Source organism: Herpailurus yagouaroundi, unplaced genomic scaffold (assembly GCF_014898765.1).
Source record: "Herpailurus yagouaroundi ecotype Mexico unplaced genomic scaffold, PumYag 160, whole genome shotgun sequence".
Classification (NCBI taxonomy): Eukaryota; Metazoa; Chordata; class Mammalia; order Carnivora; family Felidae; genus Herpailurus; species Herpailurus yagouaroundi.
This window is the reverse complement of record NW_024412401.1, coordinates 5,520,123-5,542,437: the sequence shown is the minus strand read 5'-3', so window position 1 is coordinate 5,542,437 and position 22,315 is coordinate 5,520,123. Positions and strand designations below refer to the sequence as shown.

Sequence of the window (22,315 nt, the reverse complement as noted above, 5' to 3'; positions counted from 1 at the left end):
AATCTAACCAAAGATGTAAAAGATATGTATGCTGAAAACTATAGAAAGCTTATGAAGGAAATTGAAGAAGATATAAAGAAATGGAAAAACATTCCATGCTCATGGATTGGAAGAATAAATATTGTCAAAATGTCAATACTACCCAAAGCTATCTACACATCCAATGCAATCCCAATCAAAATTGCACCAGCATTCTTCTCGAAACTAGAACAAGCAATTCTAAAATTCGTATGGAACCACAAAAGGCCCCGAATAGCCAAAGTAATTTTGAAGAAGAAGACCAAAGCAGGAGGCATCACAATCCCAGACCTTAGCCTCTACTACAAAGCTGTAATCATCAAGACAGCATGGTATTGGCACAAAAACAAACACATAGACCAATGGAATAGAACAGAAACCCCAGAACTAGACCCACAAACGTATGGCCAACTCATCTTTGACAAAGCAGGAAAGAACATCCAATGGAAAAAAGACAGTCTCTTTAACAAATGGTGCTGGGAGAACTGGACAGCAACATGCAGAAGGTTGAAACTACACCACTTTCTCACACCATTCACAAAAATAAACTCAAAATGGATCAAGGACCTGAATGTGAGACAGGAAACCATCAAAACCCTAGAGGAGAAAGCAGGAAAAGACCTCTCTGACCTCAGCCATAGCAATTTCTTACTTGACACATCCCCAAAGGCAAGGGAGTTAAAAGCAAAAATGAACTACTGGGACCTTATGAAGATAAAAAGCTTCTGCACAGCAAAGGAAACAACCAACAAAACTAAAAGGCAACCAATGGAATGGGAAAAGATATTTGCAAATGACATATCGGACAAAGGGCTAGTATCCAAAATCTATAAAGAGCTCACCAAACTCCACACCCAAAAAACAAATAATCCAGTGAAGAAATGGGCAGAAAACCTGAATAGACACTTCTCTAAAGAAGACATCCGGATGGCCAACAGGCACATGAAAAGATGCTCAACATCGCTCCTCATCAGGGAAATACAAATCAACACCACACTCAGATATCACCTCACGCCAGTCAGAGTGGCCAAAATGAACAAATCAGGAGACTATAGATGCTGGCGAGGATGTGGAGAAACGGGAACCCTCTTGCACTGTTGGTGGGAATGCAAATTGGTGCAGCCACTCTGGAAAACAGTGTGGAGGTTCCTCAAAAAATTAAAAATAGACCTACCCTATGACCCAGCAATAGCACTGCTAGAAATTTATCCAAGGGATACAGGAGTACTGATGCATAGGGGCACTTGTACCCCAATGTTTATAGCAGCACTCTCAACAATAGCCAAATTATGGAAAGAGCCTAAATGTCCATCAACTGATGAATGGATAAAGAAATTGTGGTTTATATACACAATGGAGTACTACGTGGCAATGAGAAAGAATGAAATATGGCCCTTTGTAGCAACGTGGATGGAACTGGAGAGTGTGATGCTAACTGAAATAAGCCATACAGAGAAAGACAGATACCATATGGTTTCACTCTTATGTGGATCCTGAGAGACTTAACAGAAACCCATGGAGGAGGGGAAGAAAAAAAAAAGAGGTTAGAGTGGAAGAGAGACAAAGCATAAGAGACTCTTAAAAACTGAGAACAAACTGAGGGTTGATGGGGGTGGGACGGAGGGGAGGGTGGGTGATGGCTACTGAGGAGGGCACATTTTGGGATGAGCGCTAGGTGTTGTATGGAAACCAATTCGACAATAAACTTCATATATTGAAAAAAAAAACTTTGAAAAAAAATAAAAATTAAAAAAATAAAAATTAAAAAAAAGGCAAGAACTGTAACTTTGAATTTTCCAAAGTACCATCACAGAATAGTATATACATTTAACATATTATACTTTGTAGAAAGTTATAACCATTACTGAACAAAAATATACATGATTTTGGCAAAGAAATTAAGGCCTCTAAAAAAAAATTAGGAGGCCTAAAAACAAATAATTTCTCTTATGGAAATTTAATATTCTATCCCCAAGCTAAGTGATTCTGCTCAAAAAGGTAAATAGTTAAATAGTATATCCCTCAAGAAAGAGGAAGCACAAAAAGAATTTAGCAAAGGGGAAATATACTATCATTTATAAAAGTCAACATTTTTAAAAAATGGTATGCTATATCTATCTAGATCTGGTAATCTGAGCATTCCCTAAAGCACTCACTGCAAACTTAAAACCCAAGAATATCAAAGAGTTGGCAAAATGCATTCTCTTCCATAGAATAGAGCTGTAACTGAAGAATAGATTGCTCAGTCTGGTTCTTTATCTTCCCTAACCTCCAGAATCTTGGGGTGGCCAATATGGCTAGTTTTTCTCAATCTAGTGTGAGTACAAATGACACTTGGCACTTCTAAGTCATATGGTTATATCTATCTATTAGGCAGCTTAGCCTAGGCATATAACAGTATTTATCCATCTTAGAATCCATTTTAATGTTTTTTGATATTCAGGTAGAAAACACAACATTTCCCCCCCCAGAGCAAACAGACTAAAATATTATTTCTAAAATTTTACCATTATGGTATCAATTATGATATTTCCTATGAGGAAAACACAACATTGGAGAATGTATAAACTTCAAGCTTATATGTCATAAAAGAATGCATTGTTCCATTTTAGAAAGATATTCTATGGATGTAGAGAACATAAAAATAATTGGATCTTTTATCTAAGTTAACTTCCACTTTAAGTTTTTTGATAAAACAACTTTATAACAATAACCAAACTTAGATCAAAGTTCTCATAAAACTTTAATTGGCTAGGAAGGAAAACAGAGTCAAAACTCAAAGATCATAGTTTCCAAAAAGAGCCTCCATTCACCCTAGAAGAATTATGGGCAATTTAGCCCACAAGGAACAATTGGGTACAAAACGAATTTAAGTATTTTATCACAATAGAGGCCATTCTTACAATAAATTTCTTTCTCCTTCATTTTTGAGATGTGTATACTTTGAAAATGGTTCTGGGAAGCACTGATAACATGGATTTTTTCAGTGATAATATCCTGATTATATAATTACATATAATTTTATTATATATGTAATTGTATAATTGATTATAGATAAGACATAAGAAAGCACAGTTTTCAAAAGATCAAAGGGAATCATTCCTGTTATTTGTTGATCCTTTCTATGAATGAAACCATCTGAAAATTTACAAGTTTCAATGATACTGCTAATAATACAATGATAACTGGTAATAATAAAAGGCAAAATTCAATAGAACAATGAATAATTGCTAGTTACTACTATAAAACCATAACACTATCTTAAGAATTTTAATGAATAAATGACATAGCCCATTAATTCGGACAACAGGCTATAAGCAAATTACAATAGTGAAGAATATCTGGCCATAGTAGTTTCAAAATAGTGATGGTTTGAGATTATTACCCTGATGGTCTTAATGAATTTTTTTTTATTTAAAAGTAATTGCAAATATCTACTACCTGAAAAAATATTCTTAGTATTTTCTGTTACACCAACCTGTTCCAATTCTTGTATTTTAGCATCCTTCACTTGCAGAATTTCTAAAACTTTTCTGTCTTTAGCTTCAGATTTCTGTTTTTCTCTACAAAGAAAAATAAGGGAGAGTTTATTAGTTATAATTGGTAGCTAATCCTTTAAATTTTTACATCCTGAAAATGAGTATCACTTTAAAGTATAGAAAATTAAATTATCTGGGGCTGACAGCCCTTTCAGAATTAATCAGAAACCATATGGCAAGTGACAACAACTTACAAACTGCTGACAACTAAGACAACTTCATACCAAAAGAACAGTTTAGTTTCCAGATTTATTTATTTTATTTATTTTTTTTTAATTTTTTTTTCAACGTTTATTTATTTTTTGGGGGACAGAGAGAGACAGAGCATGAACGGGGGAGGGGCAGAGAGAGAGGGAGACACAGAATCGGAAACAGGCTCCAGGCTCTGAGCCATCAGCCCAGAGCCCGACGCGGGGCTCGAACTCACGGACCAGGAGATCGTGACCTGGCTGAAGTCGGACGCTTAACCGACTGCGCCACCCAGGCGCCCCTAGTTTCCAGATTTAGATCCATGATTAAAAAAAAAATACGCAACACATTTAATCTTGATCACAACCACTCTATCATCAATTTAAAATAAGTCAATATGTTCTTTATTTTTTAATGTTTATTTATTTTTGAGAGAGAGAGAATGCAAGTGGGGGAGGGAAGGGGCGGGGAGAATTCCAAGCAGGCTCTGCACTGACCACAGAGAGCCTCATGCATGGTTTAAACTCACAAACCGTGAGATCATGACCTGAGCCAAAATCAGAGCCTAACTAATTGAGATACCCAGGCACCCAAAGTCAGTATGTTCTTAACATAAGCACTTTATATACACAATTAAATTAAGAATAAAATATCATTTTTTTAAGTAAAAGACTCAAAAGAGAACTAGAGACTTACTAGTAACTTTTAATAACGTTTTAACAACTTAAAACGGGATAAAAATTTACCGGACATTTATTTATATTTTAAAACACTTTAAAAATAAGTAAAATAAATAGAAATCTATACTTAAATCACTCAGGATTGACAAAGTATACAGGAAAGTTAGAAGAAAAGAACCCTCAACTGGGAAACAGTGAAATGAAGCGAAGGGCCCTAGATGGTACAAAGGAATATCAGAATGAAGAGACACCAATCAGAAAAGCACAACACTGGTTTAAGAGATAAATTCAGATGATACACTAGTACACTTAAAAAATTTTAGGGGCGCCTGGGTGGCGCAGTCGGTTAAGCGTCCGACTTCAGCCAGGTCACGATCTCGCGGTCCGTGAGTTCGAGCCCCGCGTCAGGCTCTGGGCTGATGGCTCAGAGCCTGGAGCCTGTTTCCGATTCTGTGTCTCCCTCTCTCTCTGCCCCTCCCCCATTCATGCTCTGTCTCTCTCTGTCCCAAAAAATAAATAAACGTTGAAAAAAAAATTTTTTTTAAATTTTTTAAAATAGACTTCCAATAACCTAGCATAATAAGTTCACACTTTGAGGCAATTCTCTATTCTCTAAGTTGATACTATTATTAGAAAAACATAAAAGAAAATATTAAGGAAACAGCAACGTCTCTAAGGATTGCAAACTAAACAGAAATACAATGCTACAAACAAGGATGAAGGTGCTGTGTACTGTCCAGATCCAGATGTGGGCTAAGGTGAAAAAGAGCTCGGCTCCTGAGGGTAACTGCTAATGAAAGTGCCCTGCCCAATATAGGGAAGCATAGCTAACTAAGCTCATTGTTTGAATCCAGAGACTAGGGTGGTGCCCCGAACTTCTGAAAGGAGTCTGGAAAAAGTCTTTCCCCACCCTTGCCTGGAACTAAGGCTTATATGAAAGTTTAGAAAGGCAAACGTTTATAGATAAAATCCCAATCAGGCACTGAGCCAAAACACTCCATAGCCGAGGTACTAAATTTAACAAATCCTCTGTGTCATTATTGGCTAAGAGCCTCACACTACAAATATAAAACCTATTTCAGGATGGGATGAGGGTGACAATTTAGTGGCAAACACAAAATTTTTAGAGAAAAAAAGGCATTAGGCAAGGCAGGGTAGTGGAGAAAGGAATAAGAGTACAGTAACATCAACCCTCCTACTCAAGGTTTATCACAAAAAATCCAACAAAACACAAGAAGAAAACACACACTCTAAATTCACATACAACACATGCAAACACTGACTGAATCATTCAAAGAATCAATCACTCTAGACAAAATTAAAATAACACAACACACTGAAAAAGACTTTAAGGGGCGCCTGGGTGGCTCAGTCATTTAAGTGTCTGACTCCTGGTTTCAGCTCAGGTCATGATCTCACAGTTCTGTGAGTTCAAGCCCACATCAGGCTCAGTAGCACAGAGCCTGCTTGGGATTCTCTCTCTCCCCCTCACTCTGCCCCTTCTCTACTCACGCTGTCTCTGTCTCTCTCAAAAATAAATAAAAATAAAGACTTTAAAGTAAGTAAGGATTTATGACCTAAAAGAATGACTACAATTAAAAACAAAAACAATAGGGGCGCTTGGGTGGCGCAGTCGGTTAAGCGTCGACTTCAGCCAGGTCACGATCTCGCGGTCCGTGAGTTCGAGCCCCGCGTCAGGCTCTGGGCTGATGGCTCGGAGCCTGGAGCCTGTTTCCGATTCTGTGTCTCCCTCTCTCTCTGCCCCTCCCCCGTTCATGCTCTGTCTCTCTCTGTCCCAAAAATAAATAAACGTTTAAAAAAAAAAAACAAAAAAACAAAAACAATAAATAGATCTTAAAAAATATATTGAAAACCTTGCAAATAAAAATTACAACCACTAAATCAAAACACAATTCAATGGGCTTAGCTCAAAACTAGATGTAAAAAGAGAGTAAGTGAAATGGATAATAACAATGAGAAATTCATCCAGAACACTGCATACAGAAATGAGATGAAAAATATAAAAACACAGTTAAGACATGTAGGTCTCACTTGAAACTCCCAGCATATGCCTAAAGAGTTCCAGAAGCAAAAAAAAATGGGATGAAAGATAAAGCGGTATTTTTAGGAGATAATTTCTGAGAATGCTTTAGAATTAAATAGAATCCTCAGATTGAAAGAATACCTACCAGAATAAATACCTAAAAAACAAACAAACACACCTTTACACATTAATCCATCATTCACTTAATGAGTGTTTATTGAGCATTTATTATATGCTCGACTTCATTCTAGGGAATAGAGAACGGCAGCAAACAAAATAATCCAAGTGCTGTCTTGATGGAATTAACATTCTAGCTCATAGATGCTGAAAATAAATGATATATAAGTGAATATATAGTATGCCAACTAGCTATATGTATAAGAACAATAAACTAGGGTAATGCAGAAAGGGATGCCTTGTCTTAGAGAACTGGGAAGCAAAAAGAAGGCTGTTGCTATTTTATAAAAATGACTGTCCTTAAAGATATGTGACCAGAAACTTAAAGGAAGGAATTAAGAGTCATAGAGATTTCAGGGAAGAGTTTTCCAGGCTTTGGGAAAAGTAGCAAGAGCAAAGATACTGAGGCAAGAGCACAATTGGTGTAGCCAAAGAACAGCAAAATAGTAACGTCCATACAAGGGGAGAATGGTGGCTGAGGACAGAATAGTCACTGGGAATAAAGCAGTATATCGCCTTTTAAACCCTATGAACTTTAGATCTGACTCCCAATAAAATTGGAACAGAGAGTTTTTGAGTAGGGAAATAATACAATAAGAATTAATATTTCACAAGTATCACAGTGGGTCCTGGGCTGAGGTCAGACTCTAGCAATCAAAAGTAGAAGCAGAGAGAATAATTAGGGGGCAAATAAAATACCCAGGTGAGAATTCAAGATGAACTTGACAAGATAGGTAATGGTGGTGTTACTGAGAAAGTAATAAAATTCTTGATATTTTGAAGGTAGGGCTAACAGGATTTCTTGATCCAATAGGTATGAGATTTAAGGGAAGAGAGAAGTCAAGAATGTTTCCAAGGCTTTTGTCTGAGTAACTGGAAGGATGAAGTAGACATGATCTCGGAACCTGATGAGGAGAGTTAAAGGACATTAGAATTTTGGATTTGGACAGGGGCACCTGGGTGGCTTAGTCAGTTAAGCCTCCGACTTAGGCTCAGGTCATGATTTCAAGGTCCATGAGTCCAAGCCCCACATCGGACTCTGTGTTGACAGCTCAGAGCCTGGAGCTTGCTTCAGATTCTGTGTCTCCCTCTCTCTCTCTGCTCCTCCCCCACTCACACTCTGTCTCTCTCTCTCAAGAATAAACAAACACTAAAAAAATTTTTTTTAAAAGTATTTGGGATTTGGACATGTCAAATGTGAGATGTTTAATCAAAATCCAATATGCAGTTGGTAAACAAGTCTAGAATCAGTCAAATGGTCAAGGCTGAAGATAAAACTTTAGGCATCATCCAAATATATTGAAAAGCCTAAGAAGTAATTTTGGATAGAAAAATCTGAGAATTGGGTCCTGAGCACTCCACATTTATAGGTTAGTAAGGCGAGGAAAACAGCCAATGATACTACAAAGGATACACAGTCATGCAAAAGGAGAATCAAGAGAGAAAGCTAAGTGAACAAGTTATTTCTAGAAGGAACCAACCTTGGCAAATGCTGTAAACATGCTAAAGAAGACAAAGACTAAAAACTGGACTGCTGGGATTTAGTAGTATTGTAGTCACTGGTGATTTTGACAAGAGCTGTTTTAGGAGAATGGTGGACATACAAGCCTAATTGGAGTCAGTTCAAGAGAGAGAAAAAAATAGAGATAGTAAAAACTACTTTTCAGATGAATTTTGCTGTAAAAAGCAGCAGAGAAATGGAACAGTATTTCAAAAGAAATGTGAGATCAAAAGAGATTTTTTTCAAAAGACAGAAGATAAAATCACATGTGAGTATGTGGACAGGAATGACCCAGGATAGTGAGCAATACAGATGATGCAAGAGAGAGAAGAGAGAACTGCAGAGTGACATCCTTGCATCCTTAAGGCTTCAGTGTGCACAGTTTTTTTTGAACTTAAGGGACAGTATAAACAGTTCTTCTAAAGAAATAAAAAGAGAAAAAGAGAAAATAGATTCAGGTATGTTGGTAGAAGATGTGGTTATGGGAAAGAGTAAAAGCTCTCTTCTAAAAGCTTCTATTTATTCAGTGGTGTAGGAAGCAAGGGGGTTGTCAAGAGTTTAGCTAAAGCTACTCCGTGCCTTGGCATCCATTTGGTTTCGCCAAGCAGCCTGAGGCTAGTTCATGCAAGTGCCCTAGATAGCAGCTCACAGAGTCACAAGTAAATTAAAGTTCTTGATATGACTTCCCTAACAGTCGTGATCAACAATCTCCCCTGCCTCCCAATGCCATTCCCTTATGTGTCCCTTACATAAGATCCCCTCATAGAGCTCACCAAAACCTAGCTCTTTTGGTTTGACCAATCCCACCTGAGCCTGGAAACCCCAAAGTACTCCACACACAAACCCTCATAAAGGCATGTGCCCTAGGTCCTCTCTGTCTCCTTACTGTGCCTTGACTTCCCCAGGTGGCCCCTTGAGGCATGCCGGGTACTTCCTCTAGGACATGTGAGCAATAAACTTCTCTATTTCAGTTTTTCTTATGGTCTGTTGTTGAACCATGGCTCACCATCCAGCGCCCTGTGCTCCACTTAACATTAATCTGACAAATTCATAACAGTTATCTGAAAGTGAAAAGGAAAAACAAAGTGTTATATGTTGACAAGAGAGTTAAGCATCAAATAGTGTTCTAGGAGACTGGGATGGTAAGTGAGCCAGGAAAAAATAGGATATCTACTAGTCAGTACTAAGACCATGAAGGTCAGTAGTCATAAATTCACATATGACCAGTCGTCATGGCTCAGAATTTTTCTCTAGCCAGGTTCAACCCTCTGAATATAGGCACACACTAGGTAGAGAACTGGAATAAATCACACTTAAAATTTTACAAACATATGTATTATTTTCACTGTTTGTATTTTATTCTGTTTTATTATTTTATTTTCTATTACCAAGTATTGATAGCACATCTAATGCATAATCACAGTCCATTGTCTTCAACTGGGCTCTCTTTGTATTTTTTTTTTTTTTATTAATAATGAATTTCAACATATTTTCACCAATTGAAATGTTTTTTTCCTAATTTTCCAGTGCCAGTCAACATAACTGTCATTTTATATTTTATTGGTTTTAATTTATAAAACTATTTTATATATTAAAAATATATGACCTTTATCACTATATTGTACACCTGAAACTAATATAACAATATGCTAACTATACTGGAATTAAAATTAAAAGCTTAAAGAAAAAAAAAGAAAAAAATATATACACCCTTTGCCTATCATTTGTCACAAATATATAATCTCAAATTATCATTTGAATGTTTAATATTATAGAATCACGAGTACTGCAAAACAGTACTACATCAATTCAAGGTATGTGCATCAGGGGGAAGATGGCTTCAAATCTCAAAGGGAAGGGCTTGATTGAGCTTACTCAAGGACAAAGACCCAGGATATAACAGCCAAGATATTAATTCCAGTCAGAAACTCCCCCTGTAAGTTGCTTTTTGAATATGCTATGAGTCTAATATTAAATTCCCAGGAATTAGTTTAGTTTACAGGGATAGAGTCTTTCTAATTCACTCTTTTGTAGTAAGCCTAAAATCCCGACCAGTGTCCAAATACGTTCTGGTGTCCTTTTTATGGGGCAGGGATAAAACATGTGCCACAAAACTCAAACAAAAGCATTACTGCAGCTTGGTACCAGAGTGATTATATCCTACTATATACACAGGTATGTACATAAACTTACTCACAGTCTAACCAAGTGGTTTTCATACTGTGAGTCACCAGAGAAGTGGGATTAGGACCATCCAAGAACTTGCTAGAAATGTACTATCTTCCACCCTTTCTAAGTGCAGAAACTCTAGGGTAGGGCCCAGCAATCAGTGTTTAACCGTAACAAGGTGCTCTGGACTGAATGTTTCATATTCATGTTGAAGCCCTAATCCCCAATGCGCTAGTTTTTGTAGGTGGGGCCTTTGGGAAGTCATAGGATGGAGTCCTCATGAATGGGGTTAGGGATCTACATGAAGATGATCTCCTTCCCCATCATGTGAAAATATAGCAAGAAGGTAGCTGTCTGCAAGAGAGCTCTCACAAGGAATGGAATCAGCAGTCACCTTGATATTGGACTTCCTAACCTCCAGAAATATAAGAAATTAATGTTTGGCTTTTTAGCCACCTGAACTATGATATTCTGTTATAACAACCCGAACTAAGACACAAAGCCTCAAGTGATGCTGACACACACTAAAATTTGAGAGTCACTGAAATAACAATAACTAAGCTGAGTAATATAATACTGAAAATATAGGTCATAAATGATCTATAAACTTCATGTCAAATATAAACTTCAAAAATATACTTCACTGATGTTTTTTAAACCAAAAACCTTCAAAAGTGACTATTATAGTTTTGAAATTGAAAAAAAAAAAAATCACAATTCACAATCTATATAGAGATTTGTCCAGCAGCTCCTCCTGGTGGCACATGGTATTTTCATAAGAGGAAAATGCTCCCAAGAGAAAACAGTGCTACAATACGAATACAATTATTTTTTACTTAAAATAATACAAGGTAAAAAAGTTGTTTCAAATTTAAAACACCACCAATGTATCTGGTCAATTCAATTAATATATATTCTCTGTTTTTATAAGACATTTAAAAAAAGGTTCCTAAAAAAAAAGGGATACTGTCAAGAAGTTGATGATGATCAATGACTGAGACAAACTCCTGTTTAGCTAATTAGAACCACTGATGTGCAATAATGATGTGAGCTAAGAATATTTGCAGACTTCTTTAGGATGAAAAATGAAGTGAAGAGACGCTGTCAAATGTGTACAAGTTTAAAGCTCCAATCACTTTTCCCAAGAGTACTACCCATTTAAACATTTAACATTGCTGGTACTTAGCCACATGAACTACCACAGTAACTTTTTGCCATTTTTCTAAACTCAAAAATCTGAGAAATTATTCTAAATCATTAGGAAACAAAATTTTATTGTGTTATAGACCATGCCATATATTATACAATATGACAGGATCATATTTTCTGGGCTTGAGCCCATTTTTAATGAGATGTCAAAAATGAAATATTACAGTCTAAAAGAAACATTTAACTATAAATGAGGCAATGATATTGGTCTGATTTAGAAAACAAAGAAAATATAAAAGCAAAGCTTACTGACATTGATTATTCTTAATTAACAGATAGATAACAATAATGCACAAAATAAACCTAGTTGGAAGAACATTTTCTTTCACTTGAGCACAAAATCTATTAAAATGTAGATTTTACACTTATTAATGACTTTCCATTTAAATGCTTTCTCACTTTCTGATAAACATTAAGATTCTAAAACAGGAAGACTGATAAAAATGGAAGTTTAGGGAAATGAGAATCATACCATTATCATATTATCTAACCTTTTATTCATGAACTGTTTCATAACTATTTTTCTACTTTGAATATGCATAATAAACTACTAAAATGGTATCTATGAACAATATAATGAGAAAACTTTAAAAAAACAACACAAATATTTTTCAAATATGTTCACTCCACAGTAAAAATAGCTATTGAAAAAAACTCTAATATACTTAAATAAAAATACATCACTAAATCAACAGATCCCCAAACCTTTGGTATAAAATATTTTAAAGGTCAAGTATACTTAAAATATCTATTTCTCTTTAAGATCAGAGCTTAATTTTTAGTATACAATCCAGAATTTCAAATTATTATATTTTATACTTCAATATAAAAAATATATTTAAACTATATATGAAAGCCAAAATTTGTGATGGAAGATTCAGCCTGACACATAAAAAATGACTGATCTTTTTCTTGTTCCATCAGGTATTTCCAAAGTAGAATAAAGAATAGAATTAGGCTACAGCATCTTAATCTGAATTTGTAAATTATGGGGTACTGGTGAACTCGGTAAACAAAGAAGAAATCAATAATTTACTAGAAAATAACAGCTTAGATTTAATATATTACTAAACAATATATTTGTTTCAGATATCCTTATTCATTCAACATCATTTCTAACACAAAGTTGAGACTCAAAACCCTTTCTGTTTTATAGTTATAAATTAAATGACCTTATTTGGTTATTGATTTTCCTGTTTCTTCGTTTAACTACCTGTCCAGTTACTTCTGCATATACACTCCCTATTACCTAAAACATCCAGAAAAGAGTTGGAAAAGATTGTGTGTTATATGTCTTTAATAATTGTGCAAATATTTTTCACCCAGAATCTAGAAGTCTTTTACAGTGTTCAAAAATATCAGCACTTCAGAACAGACTGTTTTAACATCTGCACATCACCAGGGCTGCCCCCAAGGATTTTTAAATGATGCCTGCCTGTGCTGAATAAAGTGCTAACTTGCACCTTGCATTTCAAACTGTGTCCTGAGCAGCCATCCAGTTGGTACAACACCAGCTGAATTCCCACAGGCCACTGTTCACTCAGGCTTGACTGCAATTATCATGTCAATATTTTGTGCTCCGATATGCAGATATGCACACATGCAAGCTGCATAATACTTCCTTCTCCATGGAATGTTGACTTATGTTCAATGTTCTGGGAATTTTTAATGAAACCAGAAATAAACTTACATCAAATAAAGACTATTGCAATTATTTTGCCATGAAAATGATATGTCTATGTTAAATTATAAAAGCTAAATTTTTAAAGGAACTATGCTTCAGTATTTATTTCATAGAATTATTTCATAATTCTTCAATGTAAAAGGTCTTCATAAAGGTTAAAAGACTATTTGACAATGTGTTTTTTCATACTTATTGTTCATTCTTTCACCTTAAGCAGTACAGTGGTTCCAATTAAATACCTTTCTATTAGTAGCTTTGACCATCTTCCCATTCATCCATCTCAGCCCAGGCATTCATGGCTGTTGCACCAGGAAAAGTACTCAGCAAAATATATTTATGCCCTGTGTGGAGCTGCCTAGCAGCACTGCTGCCAGATGGAAGAATTCTGGCAGCTACACTTCTGGGGTCTCCAACCAGCCATGCTACTTCCATGCTCCAAAATGCAACCCTTTTGCAGGCTGTGCTTGCTTAATACACATGGGACAGTGTACAACCATACAGCAGCTGTGCAACCCATGTGTTTAAAAGTGGAATGGAGCAGGAGGGAGGTGATCCCAGTGGTGAGAGTATATAATATAAGCTTATAACAACAGCCTGCTTATTAAGCATCTAAACTTCAAGTGTAAACATAAATATGAGATAATCTCTCATCCTCTATGAGGTTAAATCTTTAAACACATTTATTTCAAGAATATAGTATGCATATTCTAAATAAACATGCAAAAAATACTAAATATCATCTTGCCTTTTTTATTCCTTTTATGGTTCCCATTTTCCAGGACTGAGTTTTCATTTATGGATGAGAGAGAGAGAGAGAGAGAGAGAGAGAGAGAGAGAGAGAGAGAGAAAACAGTGAAAATGGGAGACTGAGTAAAGGAAAAAAGTATTGAGGAGCCCATCAAATAGTAAAAATAAATGTTAAAAAGAAAGCAAAACATGTCTCTAAGATTTATACAAAGATTAAGTGTTTAGAAGTAAAAAAGAAAAATGGGAAAATAAAGCAATGTCTATAGAGGTGTCATTTGAAAACGTTGTATATGAAGAAGTAAAAAATATTACAATTGGTAAACTCTGAACATCTCCAATTTGGGACAGATATATTTCTGAATTTGAGTATTCAAATTCAAGTACAAAACACATTTAAGGATAAGCAAACTGCAATAACCTTTAATGTTAAAGAACAATAAAAACATCAAAAAGGCTGCAAGTTACTCTTGGAAGCCTATTATTTAGAAAACACTAATTGACTTTTCTCAAGACTATAAAAACAAACTGAAAAGGAATGTAAAATATAACATGAGATGGTGGTGATGATGATGATGATGCTATACATACAATGTGCAAGGCATTATTGTAACTAATATATGTGCATTAACTCAAAACAATTCTATTCTTATTTTCATTTTACAGAAGAGAAAACTAAGGCATATAAAAGTGAGTATTTTGCCTCAAATCACACAATAAACCACGTGATAGAGCCAAGATTTTAAACCACGTAGCCCTGTCTCCATGGCTATCATAACCACTAAATCATTAAAAATAACTACAGTTCAATATTAAGTTCCAGCGAAAGACATACAAATTTTTCCCTAACATCTTTAAAACTGTTAAATACTGGATTTCGTATTTTTCCATCCATAAAGATGTAATGATATTCACCTTTCTAGCTTAGATTCTTCTAGAATGTCAGCATTGCCTATAAAGCTGTTTCAAAATGTAGATACCTCAATCTCATCGTAAACCTTGACAAGTAACAATCTCAGAGTTCATAGGTGAATTATAGCTCACAAATCTCTTTAAACTGGATCCACAACTCAGTGAAGGAAATATTCTTACAATTAAGTCTTTGCTCTATAACTCATTGATTAAAATTAAATATGACATTCCTCACATGTCCCCTTATCAAATTTTTGACTACTTGAGAAGAACTGTTTAAGGATCAATGCCACTTTTGGGTACCGATTACTGGACAAGCTTTTAACTAAATGCTTCTCTAATCCTTCAACAAACTCTTCTTAAAATCCTTTTAACAGATGTGGTAACTGAGACCTAGAGACAGCGTTTCAATAAGAAAGACTCAGCAATATTTGTCATTTCAACTCTGGTCGTTGTAACATCGAAGTCTGTATTCCCAACCATCTATGTTCATGCCTCACCCCTCCCAAATTCCTATGTTGAAATCTAATCCCCAAGGTGCTGGTGTTTGGAGTAAGGGGATCCAGAGGAGTTGGGAGGTAGGGACTTGGTGCCCTTAAAAGGCAAACAAGACACCAGAGCACTCTCTTGCCACCACGTGAAGATACAAGAAGTTGGTAGTCTGCAACAGCTCTCACCAGAACCTGGCCATGCTGGCACCTTGATCTCATGCTTCTTGCCTCCAGAACTGTGAGAAATAGATATCTGACGTGTAACCCACCCAGTTCATGGTATTTTGTTATAGCAGCCTGAGCTGAGTCTCTTTTTACTGTTAGTTTTTAAATTCCTAATTTTAAAATTTAATCTTAAATACATCTCCAGAAGTTCTGATTTTATATAAATCTGAAAGAGATTCTTACAGGTAAGAAATAATACTTTAATCATGGAAAAATGTAAACTTTTAATTTAACAAATACTATACGCACAACAAACAATATATGTTGAGATGGAATAAATGCAGGGAAGAGAGCTTGTTTATTAAATGAGGGAGGATCAAGGAAGACATATCTTAATGATTACAATTTTTACCACAACCACCTTCCTGAGAAGCATGTTGTATTCTCCTTCCCCTGACCCTCTCTCCTCTCACAATATAAGTAGAATATTAAGCACATATCAGGCATTCAAATAGTAATTCTGAATTAAATATAAGGATTTATTAAGTACTATCAGGTATGCAAACTATACCACAATCTATACAAACCCAGAACTTAAAAACTCATAGAAACATATGGAATTTTCAAGAAGATTTAAAACAATAAAAACATAAAATAATTGAACAATATTTTTTTTGCAGATGGGGGTATATTGAAAAAAGAAACAATAGTATTCATTAAGAAGTAAAATGAATGTCATATTGCTGGCCAGCTATACCAAATATCTTTCATTTCCAGCAATACTATCGATCAAACTTATGTGTAATCATGGTATACTCTCTCCCAAATCATTAGAATGACTTCTCAAACAGATCTAGCATCCATTAACTTCTTGCTAAAATCCAATTCCTTGAACTCATCATGAAACATATTCCAAGTTTAATCTTAAAGTCATCATAACATAAATGGAATACAATGCCAGTAAGTAATATATTTATTTTATTTCTTAAAGTTTTAAAGCGTTATTCTTGGCTTCTCTTCTCTAATCTAATCTACTAATAAATAACTTTAATAAGTGTAGGACCATAAAATAAATTTAGATCACAGTTAGTTGTTTTCTTCTTTCTTTGTTAACATTCAGGTGAGAGATTAATTCTCCATCTGGGTAGTAGTTAAAAACAGGGGCTCTGGAACCATACACACTGCCACTCATTAGTTCTGTGAGCCTGGGCAAATTATTTAACCTCTCTGTAGTTCATTTCCTCCATCTGTATAATAAGAATAATAATTAGACCCATCTCATAGAACTATTGTAAGAATTTAGCCAATATGTTGAAAACACTAAAAACCACTAAAAACCCCATGTGGACCATAGTAAACACTTGATAGATGTAAGCTATTATCACTATGATTGTTTTATTATGTACTAAACTAAGGACACATGGAATTGCAAATATATCCTTAGCGTAATATTACACAAAAATATTTTCCATATAGTTCAGAATATACTTCCTTATATATCATTTTGAAAAATTTATTTAAGTAATCTCTACACCCAACGTGGGCCTCGAACCCACGACCCTGAGATGAAGTCACACACTCTTCTGATTGAGCCAGACAGGCGCCCCAAAATATATTATTTAAAAAAATCATTTTGAGTAACAATACAGTTTAGAACTGTACGCAAATATCCTAAAGGATTAATCAGGAATATATTAAATCCATTTCAATATAATAATTGATACTGAGAAAAACAATAACAGCACAGATAATTTTGACTATTTTCAGTTTGAGTCCTTTTCCCTTATTTATTCCCATTATAAAATTCATCTTTTTCTTTTGTTTATTCAATACACCTTGTAGAGTAATAAAGTACTGCATTTTTCTCCCACTTAATATCATGTTTCAGGATTTTATTCATTCATTATTTCTTTGTATTACAGATTATTTATAAACATAGTCACAAAACCAATTTATTCAATAATGTTTCTATGAAACCTCTGCAGTAAACACTTCCATCAAGAAAAATGTCAAATGCATTATCCCTTTATTTCACTATTACACAGTTTTTTTAAGAAACCTTGCTGGTCAAAAATGATCAAAAAGGATACTCTGTCTCAACATAAAATAATTAGGACACTAACCATGCCAAAATTCCATATAAAGCAGTAATAAACATTAGAAGAGAATGTGCTAATTCTATTACCCAGATTGTGTACCAAGGTTCCCAGGGGTGTTGTAACAAACAGACAGGGCATTGTGGGATATTTTAAATGTCTACGGGAAACAGAGAAATACTTCACGTCTATTGGACACCATACAGAATACTTGCTAGAAGTTCAGAGCTTCAATATTAGATTGCACTACATTTCTTTCATGACATCATATCTTTATGAAGTTGAGTTTTTGACCACTGCTGTGATAAAAATTAAGGTGAGAGCAAAAAGCAATGTGAAATAAGAAATAAGGGTAGCAGTGTCCAATCTGATTATAAGGTTGGAGAAATTGTCCAGTACCCAAAAGTTCACATCCTACAGCAAATAATTACGTTAAAGAATAAAATTAAAATATAACTTTTTCCTTTTAATTTGTATGTATATTTTAATAGCCGTTACAATGTTAGGGCATAAATACTTAATCCCAATGAAACTCTTGGATATTTCTCTTTAATTTGAAGTACGATGAAAATATTACTGATATACAAAGGTACTATGAACTGAGAACACTGGGGAACCTATGAGTTAATCTTTAAAGAAAACAGATTCATTATTTAAATGACCAAAGATTACAATGCATGAATAATTATTAATTACAACACTTAGAGCAACAGAGATCTTTGCTAAAAAGTCTCACAACTCCGTGGTAGTAGTTCTTAATTGCTATCATTACAATTCTACTCAGTCTCACTCAACTTTAATCTCAGTTCATTTCAGCAGGCTCATACATGACTCTTCAAGAGTAAAACTGACAGAGTATAAGAATATAACAACTCAGCTAATGACAAATAAGTTACATACACTCAAGGTTAAACACAGATATTTTGGCACAACTTTTTAACCACTAAGAATTTCTAGGAACAAACATCATTATGTATATCAACAAACTTCATTATGGGAGGTCTACCTGAAACTCTGAATATAATAACAACAAAATCAGTTAAATTTTTTATACCTAGTACTTTAGTGAAAAATTCAATTTGCCATGTGAATAAAATTAAATTCGCCAGACAAAAAAATTCCTTTGTTGGCATAATTTCAATTTAAGTTACTATACGTTCTTATGTACTACACATACTTACATGTACATGTGTGCTATATGTACTTATGTACTATAAGTTCAATTAAGTAATCATACGTTCGTACTGATTTATATGTTTTAAAATGTCTGACAGTTCTGGGTCATTTCCCAGCATATGAAGCTAAATTGACTTCTGTTACTAGCCATAGAGAAGAAAAGGATATGCCCTGCTACTTTAGACAACTTGAAATCTATACAAAATACACAAAATATTTTCAGAACTAGTGAGAAGATGGCAGTGTAGGAGGACCCTGGGCTCACCTCGTCCTGTTGATTGCTTAGATTCCACCCACATCAGCCTAAATATCCCAGAAAACCCCCAGAAGGCTAGCAGAATGGACTCTCCAGAGCCAAGCGTAGACAAGAGGCCCATGGAAGACAGTAGGAAGGGCGGAGAGATGGTATGTGCTACACAGACTGGTGGAAGGGAGCCAGGGTGGTGGAGGGGCAGCCCCGGGCAAGGCAGAACCCCCAAAGTCTGGTTTGCAAAAGCGGAGGGGCCGGATTGCGTGAGTTCTGACAGCCATCTGGACTTAACATCTGGAATGCTAAAAGTCAACAGCTCTGCTCTCAGAGAGCAGGGAGGGCGAAAGGAGGCCGGGAGGGAGAGTTGTTGAGCCCCTGAAGGACAGAACTCAGCCGGGGAGCAAAGGTGCTGGCAAGCACCATTTCCCTCTCCCATCCTCCAGCCAAAATTCCAAAGGGAACGAGCTCCCATCACCGAACTTGCTTGCACCGTGAAATCGTCCAATGCTGTTTTTCTGTGGATCCATCCCTCTGATGGGTCTGCCTCCCTGCAGGTGCCGCAGGGCCCCTCCTGCAGGGGACCACCTATGGCAAACTTAGCTAAGCCTGCCTCTCCTGCCCCTCCTGCCCCCGTGCACCTTGCAAATCCACCCTAATAAGCCCTTGGGCAGATCTCATCAAAACAGCACCACAAACCTGGCAGTGTGCAAGCAGCCCAGACAGGGGACACACGACTCCACAGTGAGTCCTGCCCCTGCCCGAGGGAAAGATAAGGTACACACCAGCCTGACTGTGGCCCCAGTGGAGGGCGAGGGGCAGACATCGGTCTGACTGCAGTCCTGCCCACCAACACAAGTTTCTCTGGACAGCACAGGGGAAGTGCCCTGCAGTTGGAGCTACCTCAGGGATGAACCAAATAGACAAAATAGAAGAATTCTCCTCAAAAGAAACTCCAGAAGAAGCGACAACTAATGAATAGATCAAAAACCATTTAAGCAATATAATGGAACAAAAATTTAGAATAGTAGTCATAAAATTAATCGCTAGGCTTGAAAAAAGCATAGAGGACAGCAGAGAATCTATTGCTACAAACACCAAGGGACTAAGAAATAGTCATGAGGAACTAAAAAATGCTATAAATGAGGTGCAAAATAAAATGGAGGTGGCCACAGCATGGACTGAAGAGGTAGAGGGCAGAATAGGTGAATTAGAAGATAAAACTATGGAAAAAGAGGAACCTGAGAAAAAGAGATAAAAAAATTCAGGAGTTTGAGGGGAGAATTAGAGAACTAAGTGATATAATCAAACAGAAAAATATCCGTATCGTAGGAATTCCACAAGAAGAGATAGAAAGGGGCTGAAGGTGTACTTGAACAAATGATAGCTGCGAACTTCCCTGATCTGGGAAAGGAAACAGGCATTGAAATCCAAGAAGAGAGCTCCCTTCAGACATAACTTGAATTGATCTTCTGCACAACTTATCATAGTGAAACTGGCAAAACACAAGGATAAAGAGAATTCTGAAAGGAGCTAGGGATAAACGGGCCCTAACTTACAAATGTAGACACATAAGGGTAGTAGCAGACCTATCTACTAATTTGGCAGGCCAGAAAGGAATGGCAGGAGATCTTCCATGTGATGAACGGAAAAAATATGCAGCCAAGAATTCTTTATCCAGCAAGTCTGTCATTCAGAATAGAAGGAGAGATAAAGGTTTTCCCAAACAAACAAAAAATGAAGGAATTCATCACCACTAAACCAGCCCTACAAGAGATCCTAAGGGGGAGTCTGTGAGTGAAATGTTGCAAGCACCACAAAGTACCAGAGACATCACTACAAGCATGAAACCTAAAGGCATCACAATGACTCTAAACCCTTATCTTTCAATAATAACTAGACTAGACTAAATGCTCCAACCAAAAGACACAGGGTATCTGAATGGATAAAAAAACAAGACCCATCTATTTGCTGTCTACAAGACTCATTTTAGACCTGAAGACACCTTCAGATTGAAAGTAAGGGGATGGATGGCACAAAAACAGACACATAGACCAATGGAATAGAATAGAAACCCCAGAACTAGACCCACAAACGTATGGCCAACTCATCTTTGACAAAGCAGGAAAGAACATCCAATGGAAAAAAGACAATCTCTTTAACAAATGGTGCTGGGAGAACTGGACGGCAACATGCAGAAGGCTGAAACTAGACCACTTTCTCACACCATTCACAAAAATAAACTCAAAATGGATCAAGGACCTGAATGTGAGACAGGAAACCATCAAAACCTTAGAGGAGAAAGCAGGAAAAGACCTCTCTGACCTCAGCCGTAGCAATCTCTTACTCGACACATCCCCAAAGGCAAGGGAATTAAAAGCAAAAGTGAATTACTGGGACCTTATGAAGATAAAAAGCTTCTGCACAGCAAAGGAAACAACCAACAAAACTAAAAGGCAACCAACGGAATGGGAAAAGATATTTGCAAATGACATATCGGACAAAGGGCTAGTATCCAAATTCTATAAAGAGCTCACCAAACTCCACACCCGAAAAGCAAATAACCCAGTGAAGAAATGGGCAGAAAACATGAATAGACACTTCTCTAAAGAAGACATCCAGATGGCCAACAGGCACATGAAAAGATGTTCAACGTCGCTCCTTATCAGGGAAATACAAATCAAAACCACACTCAGGTATCACCTCACGCCAGTCAGAGTGGCCAAAATGAACAAATCAGGAGACTATAGATGCTGGCGAGGATGTGGAGAAACGGGAACCCTCTTGCACTGTTGGTGGGAATGCAAATTGGTGCAGCCGCTCTGGAAAGCAGTGTGGAGGTTCCTCAGAAAATTAAAAATAGACCTACCCTATGACCCAGCAATAGCACTGCTAGGAATTTATCCAAGGGACACAGGAGTACTGATGCACAGGGGCACTTGTACCCCAATGTTCATAGCAGCACTCTCAATAATAGCCAAATTATGGAAAGAGCCTAAATGTCCATCAACTGATGAATGGGTAAAGAAATTGTGGTTTATATACACTATGGAATACTACGTGGCAATGAGAAAAAATGAAATATGGCCTTTTGTAGCAACGTGGATGGAACTGGAGAGTGTGATGCTAAGTGAAATAAGCCATACAGAGAAAGACAGATACCATATGGTTTCACTCTTATGTGGATCCTGAGAAACTGAACAGGAACCCATGGGGGAGGGGAAGGAAAAAAAAAAAAAAAGAGGTTAGAGTGGGAGAGAGCCAAAGCATAAGA

General features: G+C 36.3%; 1 protein-coding gene across 2 annotated transcripts in view; it reads right to left on the bottom strand.

The window, feature by feature from the left end:
• Window positions 1-22,315, bottom strand: part of CNTLN (centlein) — a 315,169-nt gene that overhangs the window by 226,826 nt on the left and 66,028 nt on the right. For both annotated transcript variants that reach the window (XM_040481333.1, XM_040481334.1), the window contains exon 3: window positions 3,497-3,581. In XM_040481333.1, the coding sequence (XP_040337267.1) occupies window positions 3,497-3,581 (85 nt within the window). The remainder of the gene's footprint in view (window positions 1-3,496; window positions 3,582-22,315) is intronic.